This window comes from Euleptes europaea, chromosome 17 (assembly GCF_029931775.1).
Source record: "Euleptes europaea isolate rEulEur1 chromosome 17, rEulEur1.hap1, whole genome shotgun sequence".
Classification (NCBI taxonomy): domain Eukaryota; kingdom Metazoa; phylum Chordata; class Lepidosauria; order Squamata; family Sphaerodactylidae; genus Euleptes; species Euleptes europaea.
Window position 1 is genome coordinate 25,242,240 of NC_079328.1, and position 12,918 is coordinate 25,255,157.

General features: G+C 42.6%; 1 protein-coding gene across 1 annotated transcript; it reads right to left on the reverse strand.

Annotated features, from left to right (window-relative positions):
• Positions 1-3,440: 3,440 nt before the first annotated feature.
• Positions 3,441-10,242, reverse strand: SLC7A6OS (solute carrier family 7 member 6 opposite strand). The gene is made up of 5 exons (XM_056862517.1): positions 10,063-10,242; positions 7,744-8,103; positions 4,784-4,987; positions 3,915-4,050; positions 3,441-3,556 (listed from the first exon to the last, which is right to left on the reverse strand). The coding sequence occupies exons 1-5, from the start codon at positions 10,231-10,233 to the stop codon at positions 3,441-3,443; spliced, it is 987 nt and encodes a 328-aa protein (XP_056718495.1). The 5' UTR covers positions 10,234-10,242.
• Positions 10,243-12,918: the final 2,676 nt, after the last annotated feature.

The following is a 12,918-nucleotide window of genomic DNA, read 5'->3' on the forward strand; positions in this document are numbered from 1 at the left end:
ATTTGATTTAACTTGAATTCTGAGCAGCATGGCAAGAGTGTTTTATTTATTTATATTTTTTGTAACCAGTTCAAAAGGCACCAACAAATCCTCACCTGCATGAGGTAAATTTTGGCTGCTGACCTCTGTGGACTGGGGCAAAATGTTCCATCACAGGTTGAATTCAGCATAGAATTCACCTTTTATCACTGTTAGGAACTCTTGTACACAGGCAGAGCACACTTGGATGTCATAGTGTATCTATGGACTGTGGAATTCTTGCTCTGAAACTGCTGTTCAGCTCTTGGAACACAAAAGCAATTTTTTTATTAGACAGGTACAATCAAAGTAATTTTTTTTAATGCTGAAGAACAACCTGGCTGGTCTTGTTTGGTTGGTTCAAATTGGCACCTATAAAGTAGCGTATTCAAATGATAGGGCTTTAAATACTTCAAAAGGCTGAGAATACCAGAGCAGGGACTGGCTGATCAGTTTGCTTTCTTTTTTTCAGTGCTATTTATTGTATAGTTACTAATGAATGCTTATCAGAGACCTCTCCTATATTTAAAGATTTTTTTTTAAATAACTGTTCGGCAATACTAAGAGGGGAATTTGCCAGTTTGGTATGTGGGTCCGTGAGAAAGGATGTGAAACAGTATCCTTTTAAGCACCTATATACTGTGCAAAAGCTTATGTGCCGAGTTCATGAAGACATTTTTTTCACACATCAGGCTTCCCTGAGATGTTTAATATAAAAAGGTGAGAAATGGCTGCACCCCACAGGTGTGTGCGCGCATAGGAATTTTGAAGTTTAAAACCGTAGCCTGTTAGAGACTATATAATCCATAATGTCCCCCACTTTGTTTCACCTTACCATGTAAAAGTGGTGCTCATATGTATGAACTTTCCTCTGAATCATTATTACACTCCAATACACTTTCACAATGGAACTTTTATAAAAAGTGTGCATTGGATAGTTCCAGAATTGTCCAATTGATTGTAACAATAGTGGCTGCTTTTATACCACTGTGATGTATAAGGAACTTGGGGAGGGGTATGAAGAATTAACTTCCACTATGTGGGAATAAAATAATGAGAATCTGGTATTCACGATCTTGTTGCTTGAAGGAAAACAGTAGTACTTCATTACCCCTACCAACTACATACATGAACATAAGCTACCAGTACCACACTGGGGATGCTGGCCCTGACAAAAGTCTTTGAATTAAGATGGTAAATATTCAAAACAGGCAGAAGGAGAGTGTTCAAGTTCAACCCTATTTTACAAGGAAAAACATCATGCCGCCTTCGTGTATTCTCTACCGGCGGTTCTGTGTGCAGCCAAGGTCTTGGACGTTATATTCAGCTTTCCTGTTAGAGTTGCAAACCTCAACTTCTGTACCTTTCTCCATTTTTTTGTGCCTCAGCTGCTTAAAATGTTCCAGCTGGCTCTTCAAAATATAAACAGCAGACGTTGAGAGGATACAGCAGTTTCCTTTGACTGGTTTCCAAGAACCTAACAATTAGAATCAAGTAGTACAGTTGCCTAATTCTAGAAAGGCATGGAGCCAGTTGGCATTTCTCTACTTTAGGACAATGCTTAGACATGGAACTATGCCAGTGCTCATATTGCCATTTTCTGTATGAATGATGCAATAGCTGCTATTTTACCCTGCCCCATTTTACATTATAGCAGGGGATAGGACAAATATTTGGAACAGGAAGTATATTGCCATGAAATTAACATCAGTGTTCGTGGAGAACTTGAGAGCAACTTCTAGTCAAAACAACTAAATGTCCACTCGTATGACTAGGTGACAGAATGGTTGCACCCCCCCTTACTTTCATGTGATCAGGAAGGTGCCATAGAATGCAAAAGCAACTCCCTACTTAGACTGCATGGTAAGTGTTTATACACCTGGGGAGGTGTTCGTATCAATGTGGAGACTTAATATGCAGTTTTAGTACTCTGCTCCAATGGCACCAGCCTTAATATGTCAAAACCATCACTATAATAATCACATAATTTAGGCAGCACAAGAGAGGCTGGTGGAAGCAGACTCTCTACCCACCCAATGCATGAGCATTGAAATCATGCTACCAAAGTTGGGGGACCTGTGTGGATGAACAGCCATTGCCACACATTGGCAGGAGGGACAGTCTTACTCACTTTCTCCCCCTCAGTGCAGGCACTCATGGTGTTGGGCTTGTCACCAAACGGTCACAGGTAACACTGTACAGAACTTGGCCCCATACCTCTTCTCCATACAGTAAACTCCACTGACTCCTAACTTTGAAGAAAATTCACATCAGGATTGGCTAGATTTTTCCATTAAATCCTCCAGGCTCTGAAGTTTTAAGTGCATGTTTTTACACATGGAAGCAGCTGAGCATGCAGGAGACTCAAGTGCACACACGGGTTCCGTTTGCTGAACTGGGGTAAAATTAAGTAGACTTTGTAGCACAGACTGGATTACTTTTAGATGCTCTAAATTCCTGTCCATCTTTTCTGCGGAAACTGCATTGATACCATTCTCTACCTTGACCAAGTCCTCTGTCCCAGCCTTAAGGCAAATTAAGGCCCATTAGCATAAAATCTGAGCATCGGTGGTGTAGGGCTTCTGTTAGCATTAAACTGCAGTGCTCTGGTAGTATGAAAAATGCAGGGCAATAACTGAAGATGGCTGAGACTTTCTCTTGTTACAAAACAGCATCTGATAATGTAGTTCTGTTATGGAAAATTGTGAATAATTCTTGGGACACCTAGGTTTGCAGGCAGCCATTGCTGTCACTGACCCTCTTAAACTGCTGAAATTAGAAGATGAGCAAGGCTATTACTAGGATGTTTGAAGGTTACTAATTCACAGGGTTGCCATAAGTAGGAAGGGAGTTGATGGCACTTAGACACACACACACACACACACAAGGGATGGATGTAGGCTGTCAGTCTGCATGTGAGAATCACTGGAGTGACAACACTGCTCCCATATTAAAGGTGAGAATCAAGTGAACATACAATTGTGACAGAATTAAGGAAAAGTGACATTGATATATTCATTTACACATCCAAAAACCAAGTTCTAACAGTCCAGCAATACTAAAGTGCAAAAGAGAAGATCAAAAAAAATTGTTCTACTTCAGTTCATAGTAGAAGATCTGTCAAAATGCAGTACTGACCAAGAAGGCAAAAGGACTTCTTTTAGGAAGGAGTCTCTTCTTGGTACCCTTCTGGTAGGCACCAAAAGTAGTAATCAAACACCCCAGTGGTAAATTTGGCACCTGATAAGTCCAGGGATTCTTTTATGTCTACTGTTCTATGCGGGTAGAAGTTGCAAGAACGGAATGAGTTATTTCCAAAATCCTTTCAATTATGAAGCAACCGCACAGCATGCACCATAAGTGATACAGTTGTGGTGCTACAAATCTCAAGCCATTGTAAACAGTCATCTTGGCTCTCTGTGCTATTCAGAATCCTGCTCTTGGATCCCATCGTAGTCTAACAACCGTGGGAGGACATCACCCGGATAATTCCCTAACGTTCTTCTGATGTATCCACTATCTTCATCACTGCTTCCACCTAGAGAAATAAAATACATAAATTTATGTGTGGAATGTGAGAGATCCCTCTATAATAACAGCAGTGCTCCAGCTAGGAGTTTTGTTGTTAACTGCCATCTTGAGTGCTATGCCTCGACCCTGTGATTCTTACTTAGCTGATCTAGTTGCTCCCATTGACGCCATGAATTTCCCAGCAGGAATTCTAGAAGTACTAGCTAACCCAATACCCCAGAGGTCATATCCAAATCACAAAGGTGTGTTCTTTTTTCTTGGCCCATGGACTGTCCGTTCTTGATGGGCCAGTTCTAGGCTTTCTGCTACTCAGGATGGTATCAATTGCTCATGCAATCATATGGTCAGGGTCAAAAGGCACTCACTTGTTTCCCTATCACTATTATCTTCACCTTCCTCAGCGAACTCATCTTCATCTGGGTAGTCATTACGCCAGTTGTTCTCATTGTTCTCATCATCTTCATCATCATAGACTTCTTCTGGGATGAGCTCTTCATCCACCTGCATGTTATCAAAAAACACTCTTCAGAGAAAACCCACTTCATCCAATCAGGCACGACAAGCCATTGCAAACAAGCATCATAAATCACACAGCTCCTGTAATGGTGGGTCTGGAAAGAACCAGCTACACATTTCTGCTTACCATGAAACTCACTGGGTGACCTTGGGTGAGTCATGCTTTCAGCCTCACCTAGCAGGTTGTTGTACAGAAAAAAATAAGAACAGAAGAACTATGTACAGAACTACCATCTATGGTTTGTGTCTTGTCTATCAACCATTATTTGCAGTTCAAATGCAATGACAAACCACTTTGGTGGACACCAGGAGGTCTCTATAACTAGAACAGTCTGAGCATGGGCGAAGAAAGAACATGCAAGCCCACAGACTTGCAAAGTAGATTCTTGAAATGATAAACCATTATTTAATCATTATGCCTGAATTCAGTCCTTTCCTTTAAGTACGATTAGCATTTAAAATACCCAAGTTAAAATAATTGCTACATAAATAGTTTTGTCTGAAAATGAGTTACAATTTCCTATACTGTTGCTTTTATATTCCACTTTAATATTTTCAGCTAGATTCGAGTCCAGTAGCACCTTAAAGACCAACAAGATTTTTTGGGTATAAACTTTTGAGAGTCAAAGCTCCCTTTGTCAGATACAAGCTCATATCTTGAGTATTCCATAGCTTTTCATCTCTTTTGCCCTTAATGTGACATTTCCAACTTCCTTACCAGTTCATACTCCTGCTTGTAGGGCTGTACGGAGAGTATGTTCTCAATCCAGCCTGAGGACGCTGCTTCCATATAATAGATATCATAAACATACTCCTCTTCCTTCATGCGACACTCTGCTTCTTTAGTACTGTCAGATACTGTTAGATGTTCACGAATCATTTCTACGGCATTGCAGAGAATCACTTCTGGATCATCAGTTTTCTGTTAGGATTCGAAACAAACATGGGACTCTCAAATTACTAATTTGGATCCCTTCTACCTAGTAAGCTTCTTGATACATTTTGCTTAAACTAATTTATGCACCAAACCAAGGGATTCACAAGATAGGATAAGGCAGTTTGTTCAAAAAACACACACATATTGTTACATCTGCCTCCTACACTTTCTCCTTTTGTTTCTTTTTTCATCTGTAAAATGGGATGTAACTCAAGCACACAGAAAACTAGCTAATATGAACCTTCTTGCTTAAAGATGAACCTGCTTAGTTTTTACTGAGAAATCTTGTAAACTTTAATCTTTCGAAATTAGTTCACTTATTGCTATTATGATTTGGGCTATAGATGCAGTATTATGGGCATTTGAAAGAGCATTGCAACAAGTCATCCAAGAAATATGTTGCTTGATTTTCCCAGTTCAGATGTCACCCAACAGTATGTTTAACAAAAAGACATGCAAGAGATTGGGCAACTGAGGAACTGGGCTCCAGTCTGTGAAAATATATACCTTGAGTAATCTATTAATCTTTAAGGTACCAACGTAATTCATGATGTTTTTGCACTGCAGCTGAATACTGCTGATTGATGGCATCTAGTGGCAGAAGTGCAGAACATTCCCATTAAGAGCGAATAATTTAAGAATTTGTGACCTTTTTTTAAACTTCTAGGTCAACACAATCCATTAAGGCCAAACAAAAAAGTTTTATACTAGAAGTACTTGCTTTGAGGCATGCTGTTAATCAGCATCTAAAGTTATATGCTGAAAGTTTCCCACCAGTGAATGATGATTTCTGTAAGACTCGTCTGTAGTTGCTAGTACTAGAGCAGTGGTGGCGAACCTATGGCACTTGTGCCAGAGGGGGCACTCAGAGCCCTCTCTGTGGGCACGCGTGCCGTTGCCCCAGCAGAGTTTGCCTGAGTTCGTTACTTGAAAGCCAGAGGGACGCGGGGCAGGGCTGCTCCCTTCCCCCTCTCCACACGCACCTGAGGGCATTTCTCACATCACCCGCCCCTCTGCCCAGCAGCCCAATGGGAGCGCTTCCTCCCTCCCGTCACATGCAGCAGGGCGGCTCACATGCGGCGTGAGGGTGCGGCGTGGACGGCAGCCTGTTGAATCTGTGGTGAAGGTGATTCCCGTGGTGGGGTTGGAGAGGAGCTAGGTTGGAGGGGAGCATAGCTCACAGCGTGGCATAGCTGGAGGGGAGCAGAGCGCCCGGGCCACAGCGCGGGCTTTGCAGCGCCTCCCACCTTTCAGTGAAATCCCCTACTAAAAGAGAAACACCCACTTACCCAGCATGTAATTAACCTGTGGAATTGCCGTGTTGGCACTTTGCAATAAATAAGTGGGTTTTGGGTTGCAGTTTGGGCACTCGGTCCCTAAAAGGTTCGCCATCACTGTACTAGAGATTTAAAATTTTCAAGAATTTTGAAGCCATGGGAAAAACACTTTCCCTGGGAAAAACCAAATGTTGGGAAAAACTAAAATATATGCAGTACTTATATTCCTACCTGGCCTAAATTTCTTTTACTGATTGAATAACAAAACTGCATAATGTATAACTTAGCATAAAAATTATACTCTTTGGCTTATTTATTAAATTTAAAATTATAAATATTTTCATTTTCTATAACAAGTATTGTAAGTATACCCAATACTTGAGAAAAAGTTGCAGGCTGTGGAGCTCTATGCTAGTGGAGCTCATGTATTTTTAAATTTGCTATCTGAGAGGTAAGAAAAAATGATGGTAGAAAACAAACTGTATAGTAAACAAGCATATTATTTGGACAGAACCTGAGTTAACGATAGGCCGGACTGCCAGCATGTTTGGATATTAAGCTACACACCCCAACATAGATTCCCAACAGGAAAGTGTGGGTCCAGCTAGCAATGAACCTCAGGTAAAACTCCCATGCATAAATGACCAGTGCTAACATTTAGTAAGGCTGTGCCAATTAACCCACAACAGGCTCCACCAAAGCTTGTAAATAGTTACTTGCCAGCTGAAAGCAGAGATTGCCTCCTGGTTAGTAGATAAGGTTATTCTTGTCAAAGGAATCATAATGGAGCAACCCCCCACCCCCAAACAGCAAAAATGTTCTGGAATTAGGTGCATGGCTAAACTCATCCCTTGAATCAAGCATCTCAAATTTTACTGCTGCAGAACACAGTACTGAAAAGTCTGTGGATTGTTCCAAGCTGGAACTCTGAAGGCCAGGTGCCCCAGCTGAAGGAGTCAATTACAATTCAAACAAAAATGGTAAGGAATGCTCCCCACAGCAAAACAGATTTGTGATTTTTAGTTCTTGCACCCAGACGCTTCTCAAATACACCACGGAATATCATCATTTATTTCAACCTGTGTCTCAAATTCAATGTTTGCCTTTCCAAGCTAGATAAACATGGTCAAAAAATATGATGATGTATACAAAGCATAAGTTTTCAAACTAAATATGCTATCTTTGAATGCCCTACCAGCATGCTGCATTTTAATGCAGGCAGCTGACCACTCAAGGGAGGGGCCGTGGCTCAGTGGTAGAGCATCTGCTTGGCATGCAGAAGGTCCCAGGGTCAATCCCCGGCATCTCCAGTTAAAGGGAATAGGCAAGTAGGTGATGTGAAAAACCTCTACCTGAGACCCTGGAGAGCCGCTGTCGGTCTGAGTAGACAATACTGACTTCGATGGACCAGGGATCTGATTCAGTATAAGGCAGCTTCATGTGTTCATGTGGCTTAATACCAACCTGTGGTATACCAGGGTCTTTCTCCTCATCTTCCTCTTGTACGACATCAAACAACTGAAATTCACCAGAACAGCCTGAAGGACCATGGCTTCCTTCAAGGGAAGGGTCCTTTTTTGCTTCAGAGGCCAGCTGCTTGTTTTCGTTTGATTCCGCCCCATCTGCAGGAAGAGCACTTCTGTCGTCAGTGAAATTTGGACGGTGGCTGGCTATCAGGCGATAGCGGCTCTCCTGCCTTCTGGCTTGCTTGGAAGAGCGAAGGTTTTGCGTTATTCTCTGAGTGCTTCCCAATGAAGGTCGCAGGCGCTGAGCTGCTTTGTCTTTGGTAATAGCTTCTTGGATGTACTTCTGAACAGGCTCATCCTGAACAAAGCAAAAATGGAGCAAGTTCAATTACTGTCTTAGAGGTTTTTGATTTTATAAAAAGATAATATGCATATACAATCACGACCACTAGAACAGCAAAGAAATACAAGGGTTGCCTGCAGCAAGGACATGCTAGAAACCACATACATTGTTGCTGTCATTCTTTTGTCACACAACTGTGAAGGAAGTGTCATGAGATCCAGTAATTCAGGGATATGCTAATGCAGGTGCTGAAGAATGACTTGCAAAATGTGAGCCTAGTTCAAGAAGAGGATTAGGTGAACATATGAAACTGCCTCATGCAGACCACTGGCCTGCCAAAGTCAATATTCTCTGTTCTGATTGGCAAGATCTCAGTTCAAGGTCTTTCACATCGCCTACTGATCTTTCTAACTGGACTCTGGAATTCAATCACGATGGGTAGCCATGTTAGTCTGTCGATAGCAGCAGAAAAGAGCAAGAGTCCAATAGCACCTTAAAGACTAACAAAATTTCTGGGCAGGGTATGAGCTTTCGTGAGCCATAGCTCATACCCTGCCAGAAATGTTGTTAGTCTTTAAGGTGCTACTGGACTCTTGCTCTTTTCTACTGCTATTGACAGACTGGAATTCAGTGGCACCTTAAACACTAATGGAATTTATTGTAACAAACTCTCTCATGAACTATATGGAAGTACTAAGAAATTAACTTTGATTCACAAAAGCTTCTGCTGGAATAAATTATGGTAGTCGCTGAGGTGCCCCTGGGCTCCTGTTTTATTCTGCTGCTGCAGAGTAACACAGCTGCTCATCTGGAAGTATTAGCTTGGCAAAGATTCCTAGAAGAGCAGCCATGTTAGTCCGCTGCAGTAACAAACTGAAGCCTTGTGACACCAAGAGCCAGTGTTGTGTAGTGGTTAGAATGCCAGACTAGGATCCAGGAGATCCAGATTCAAATCCCCACTCTACTATGGAAGCTCACCAGATGACCATGGGCCAGCCTCACACACTCACCGTAATCTACCACAAAGGGTTGCTGTGAGGACAGGATGGAGGAGAGGAAGAGCATGTAGGCTATTTAGGATGCCACTAGGGAGAAAGGATGGGTTATAAACTGAGCAAAGAAATAAAAACAACTAGTTTAAATGTTAGGAAGTTATGTTCGACCCCAAAGCTTCCACACTTTGTTTTTGAAAAGAGCAAGAGTTTCAAAAACAAGATTAGCTTAGTCCTTAAGGTGCCACTGAATTCTTGCTCTTTTCTATTGCTACTGACAAGACTATTACGGCTACCCATCGTGATCTAACACCTTGTTTTTGATGCCACAAACAAGCCAACTAAAAAGTGATGTCAATGCTGGCGCTTCTGGGTAGGGTTGCCAGCGCCGGGTTAGGAAACATCTGGAGATTTGGGGGTGGAACCTGGCGACGGCAGAGTTTGAAAAGGGGAGAGAGAGCTTAGCAAGGACGTGATCTCATAATTCACATTGGTATCTGAAGAAGTGAGCTGTGGCTCGCGAAAGCTCATACCCTACCAGAAAATATTTTTTGCTAGTCTTTAAGGTGCTACTGGACTCTTGCCGTGATCTCCTAAGCCTGCCCTCCAAAAACTGCCATTTTCTCAGGAGAAACTGATCTCTGTGCTCTAGAAACCAGCTGTCACATTGGGGTAACACCAGGCCCACCTGGAAGTTGGCAACCCTGCTTTCCCTAAGGAGAAGACTGAGTCAAGCGAAAGACCCACTGCGTTGCAGGTAGGGTTGCCAACCTCCAGGTACTAACTGGAGACCTCCTGCTATTACAACTGATCTCCAGCCTATAGAGATCAGTTGACCTGGAGAAAATGGCCACTTTGGCCATTGGACTCTATGGCATTGAAGTCCCTCCCTTCCCCAAACCGGCGGCAAAGAGGGACCTGGCAACCCTAGTTGCAGGTGGCGGCGCGAGTCAAAACGACACGGCCGCCAACTGGCCCTCACCGGAGAGGCCACGGTGGCCACCAGTTTGAAGAGATTCTTCTCCACTCCATCCCCACTGGCGCCGGCAACCTCCGGCTCGGTGCGGAGCCGCTTGCAGGCCAACAGCAGGGCTTCGGCCGGCGCCGACCCGCCGCGCTTCCGCTTCACGCGCACCACCGCCGCGCGCTCCATGGCAACGAGCGCAGGCCCCGCTGTGCGCGACGGATGCTGGGAAGAGAGACGGAACGGCCCCGCCCCGCCCCGCCCCGCCCTCAGGGTTCGCGGCATCCTCCTGATTGGAGCGCCTCGCGTCGCGCCACTCCTCCCCCTCCCAGGAGCGTCGCTCAAAGAGATACAGTCGCAATGGCTTGGCGACGAGAAGTGTGCGTTTCCATGCGATACAGTGGTTAGAGCGCTGGGAAACACCGCGACACTCTGAGCCTGCACGCATGCGTCAGAGCGTGCATATACACACACACACATATAAAATATGTATATATGTATATAAATATATACACATACATATATATGTATATATGTATATAAATATGTATATATGTGTACATATATATGTGTTTGTTATATATGTATGTGTGTTTGTATGCATTATGTTATATATATGAGTGTGGTTAGAGCGCTGGTCTTTAATATATGTATATGTGTATATAAATATACATACATATACATATATGTATGTATATAAATATGTATATATGTGTACATATATGTGTGTGTGTTTGTATGCATTATGTTATATATATGAGTGTGGTTAGAGCGCTGGGAAACACCGTGACACTGAGCATGCATGCGTGTGTCAGAGCATGCATACACACACACACACATATATCTCTGTGTGTAATATATATATATATATATATTTCCTGGGTTTTTCGAAGCCCTTTGATGGAAAGAAACTCAACAGACTGAAGTTCTATCCATCCATTGGCTTTCAAAGTGGCAGAAATATAATTCATGGGGTCTCTACTGTCAATTGTAACAATTTCTGCTAGTGAAAAAAGCTGAACCGCAACAAAATCCAAGTTACATTAGTAGCCAGGAGCAGGAATTCTGCATGACAGGACGGCCCACGTGGTTCCCCCTCCATCGTTATCCTCACAACAACCTTGTGAGGCAGAAGCCACAGGGACAAAGGCTCCTTTTCATTTCGGAGATCCTATCAGGAGCAAAAAGGCTATGGGATGTACATCACAGAGCTGTTGTCGCGGGAATAGAATGGATAATATCTCTTGATCAAACACCCACTTTCTCTCTCCGTGTGTCTCTCCCACGGGGAATCCGGAAGTGTTTGATTTTCCATATATTTTTCGGCGCTTTCAATTGGGCCGCTGTGGCGCGTTGCATCTTGGGAAGATGGCGGCGCCCAGCGCGTGAGGCGGGTGACGGTTGCCAGGTGAGTGACGGGTCGTCTTGATCCGTGGTCGTTGGAGGTGGGAATGGCGGCTGGGCCTCGTGGAGAACCTCCTCTGCCTGTGACTCCGAGACGGCAAAAGAGTAGCGAGGCAGCTCTTCCGCTCGGGCCTTCTTCCCTCTGGGGCCGTTGTGCCTCTGAGCGTGTGCAGAGTCCCAACCCCCTCCCCAACTCGTTATGCGCTCATTTTGTAGGAGGATGGTGAGGGGAGAGAAGAGCAGGGTCATAAATCGGTGGGTTATAGATCAAGTCGAGCCTGAACTGCCCGTAGAAGCTAAAATGACTAAACTGATGCTGTCGTGCTTTGGTTACATTATGAGAAGACAAGAGTCACTGGAAAAGTCAATAATAATGCTAGGAAGCGTTGAAGGCAGCAGAGAAATGCCCAGATATGCCCACATCTCAGCAGTCCTTTTTTTATATATATAATATTTTTTTTATTTTTCTTCATTTAATATATATACAGAAACAAATATAGTAGTAATAATAAAAAGAAAAATAATATTTCTAATATAACAGTCAAATGACTTCCATCTCCCTCTCCCTCTTCCATCTAAAATTAAATTGTATAAACTTTTGCTAACGGAACTAATCCCAATATTATTTTAATTAACCTGTTCTTATCGTATCAAACATTATTAAATCAGTGCCTAATATAAAAGTTAATACAAAGTATAAATAAGGGATTAGATCAAAGGGTATCCTTTAAATGGTCCCGTTAAAAAATGATTTTCACAGTACATTCTCCAAACCTCCTATTCCCCCCAAAATTGTTCATTATCATTCTGATTTATCAAAGCTGTAAGCTTTGCCATCCCACATCTCAGCAGTTCTGCAGGCAACATCGCTGTATCCAATACAAAGAAATCACTCTGTGATAACAAGAAAATTAAATTGCAATCAACGTGGCAGATAGAAAGATACATAGAATTATCTTTGGGTGATGGTTAGCTGGCCTTCTGATGAAGTTTTTAGCAACAATTCATCACAATCATGTGTTTTGCCTGAAATGAGTTCATATACCATAGTTACAGGACCATAGGTCCTTCATATAATACAGGATAAATTATTTTTCCAGTTCTTTGACTGTTGTTTTTCTGTGTGTTTTTGTGCACAAGGTATCACCTAACATGCTTAAATAGCTTTATAAGGTAGAATATGTGAATAAGCTAAAATCGAGCACTTTAGAGAGCAACAAGATTTTTGGGCCTTTAGCTTTTGACAGTCAAAGTTTCCTTTGTTAGATAGAGCTTTGACTCTTAAAAGCTTATGCCCTGAAAATCTTGTTGGTTTCTAGGTACTACTGGACTCGATTCTAGCTGTTCTACTGTAGACCAACATGGTTACCTTTTGAAACTATGCAAATAAGGTAATTTCTGTTGGATAGAAAAGGAGGGAATGAATAGGGAGGGAGGAACAGGGGGCAAAAGGGTTTTTTTTGGGGGGGG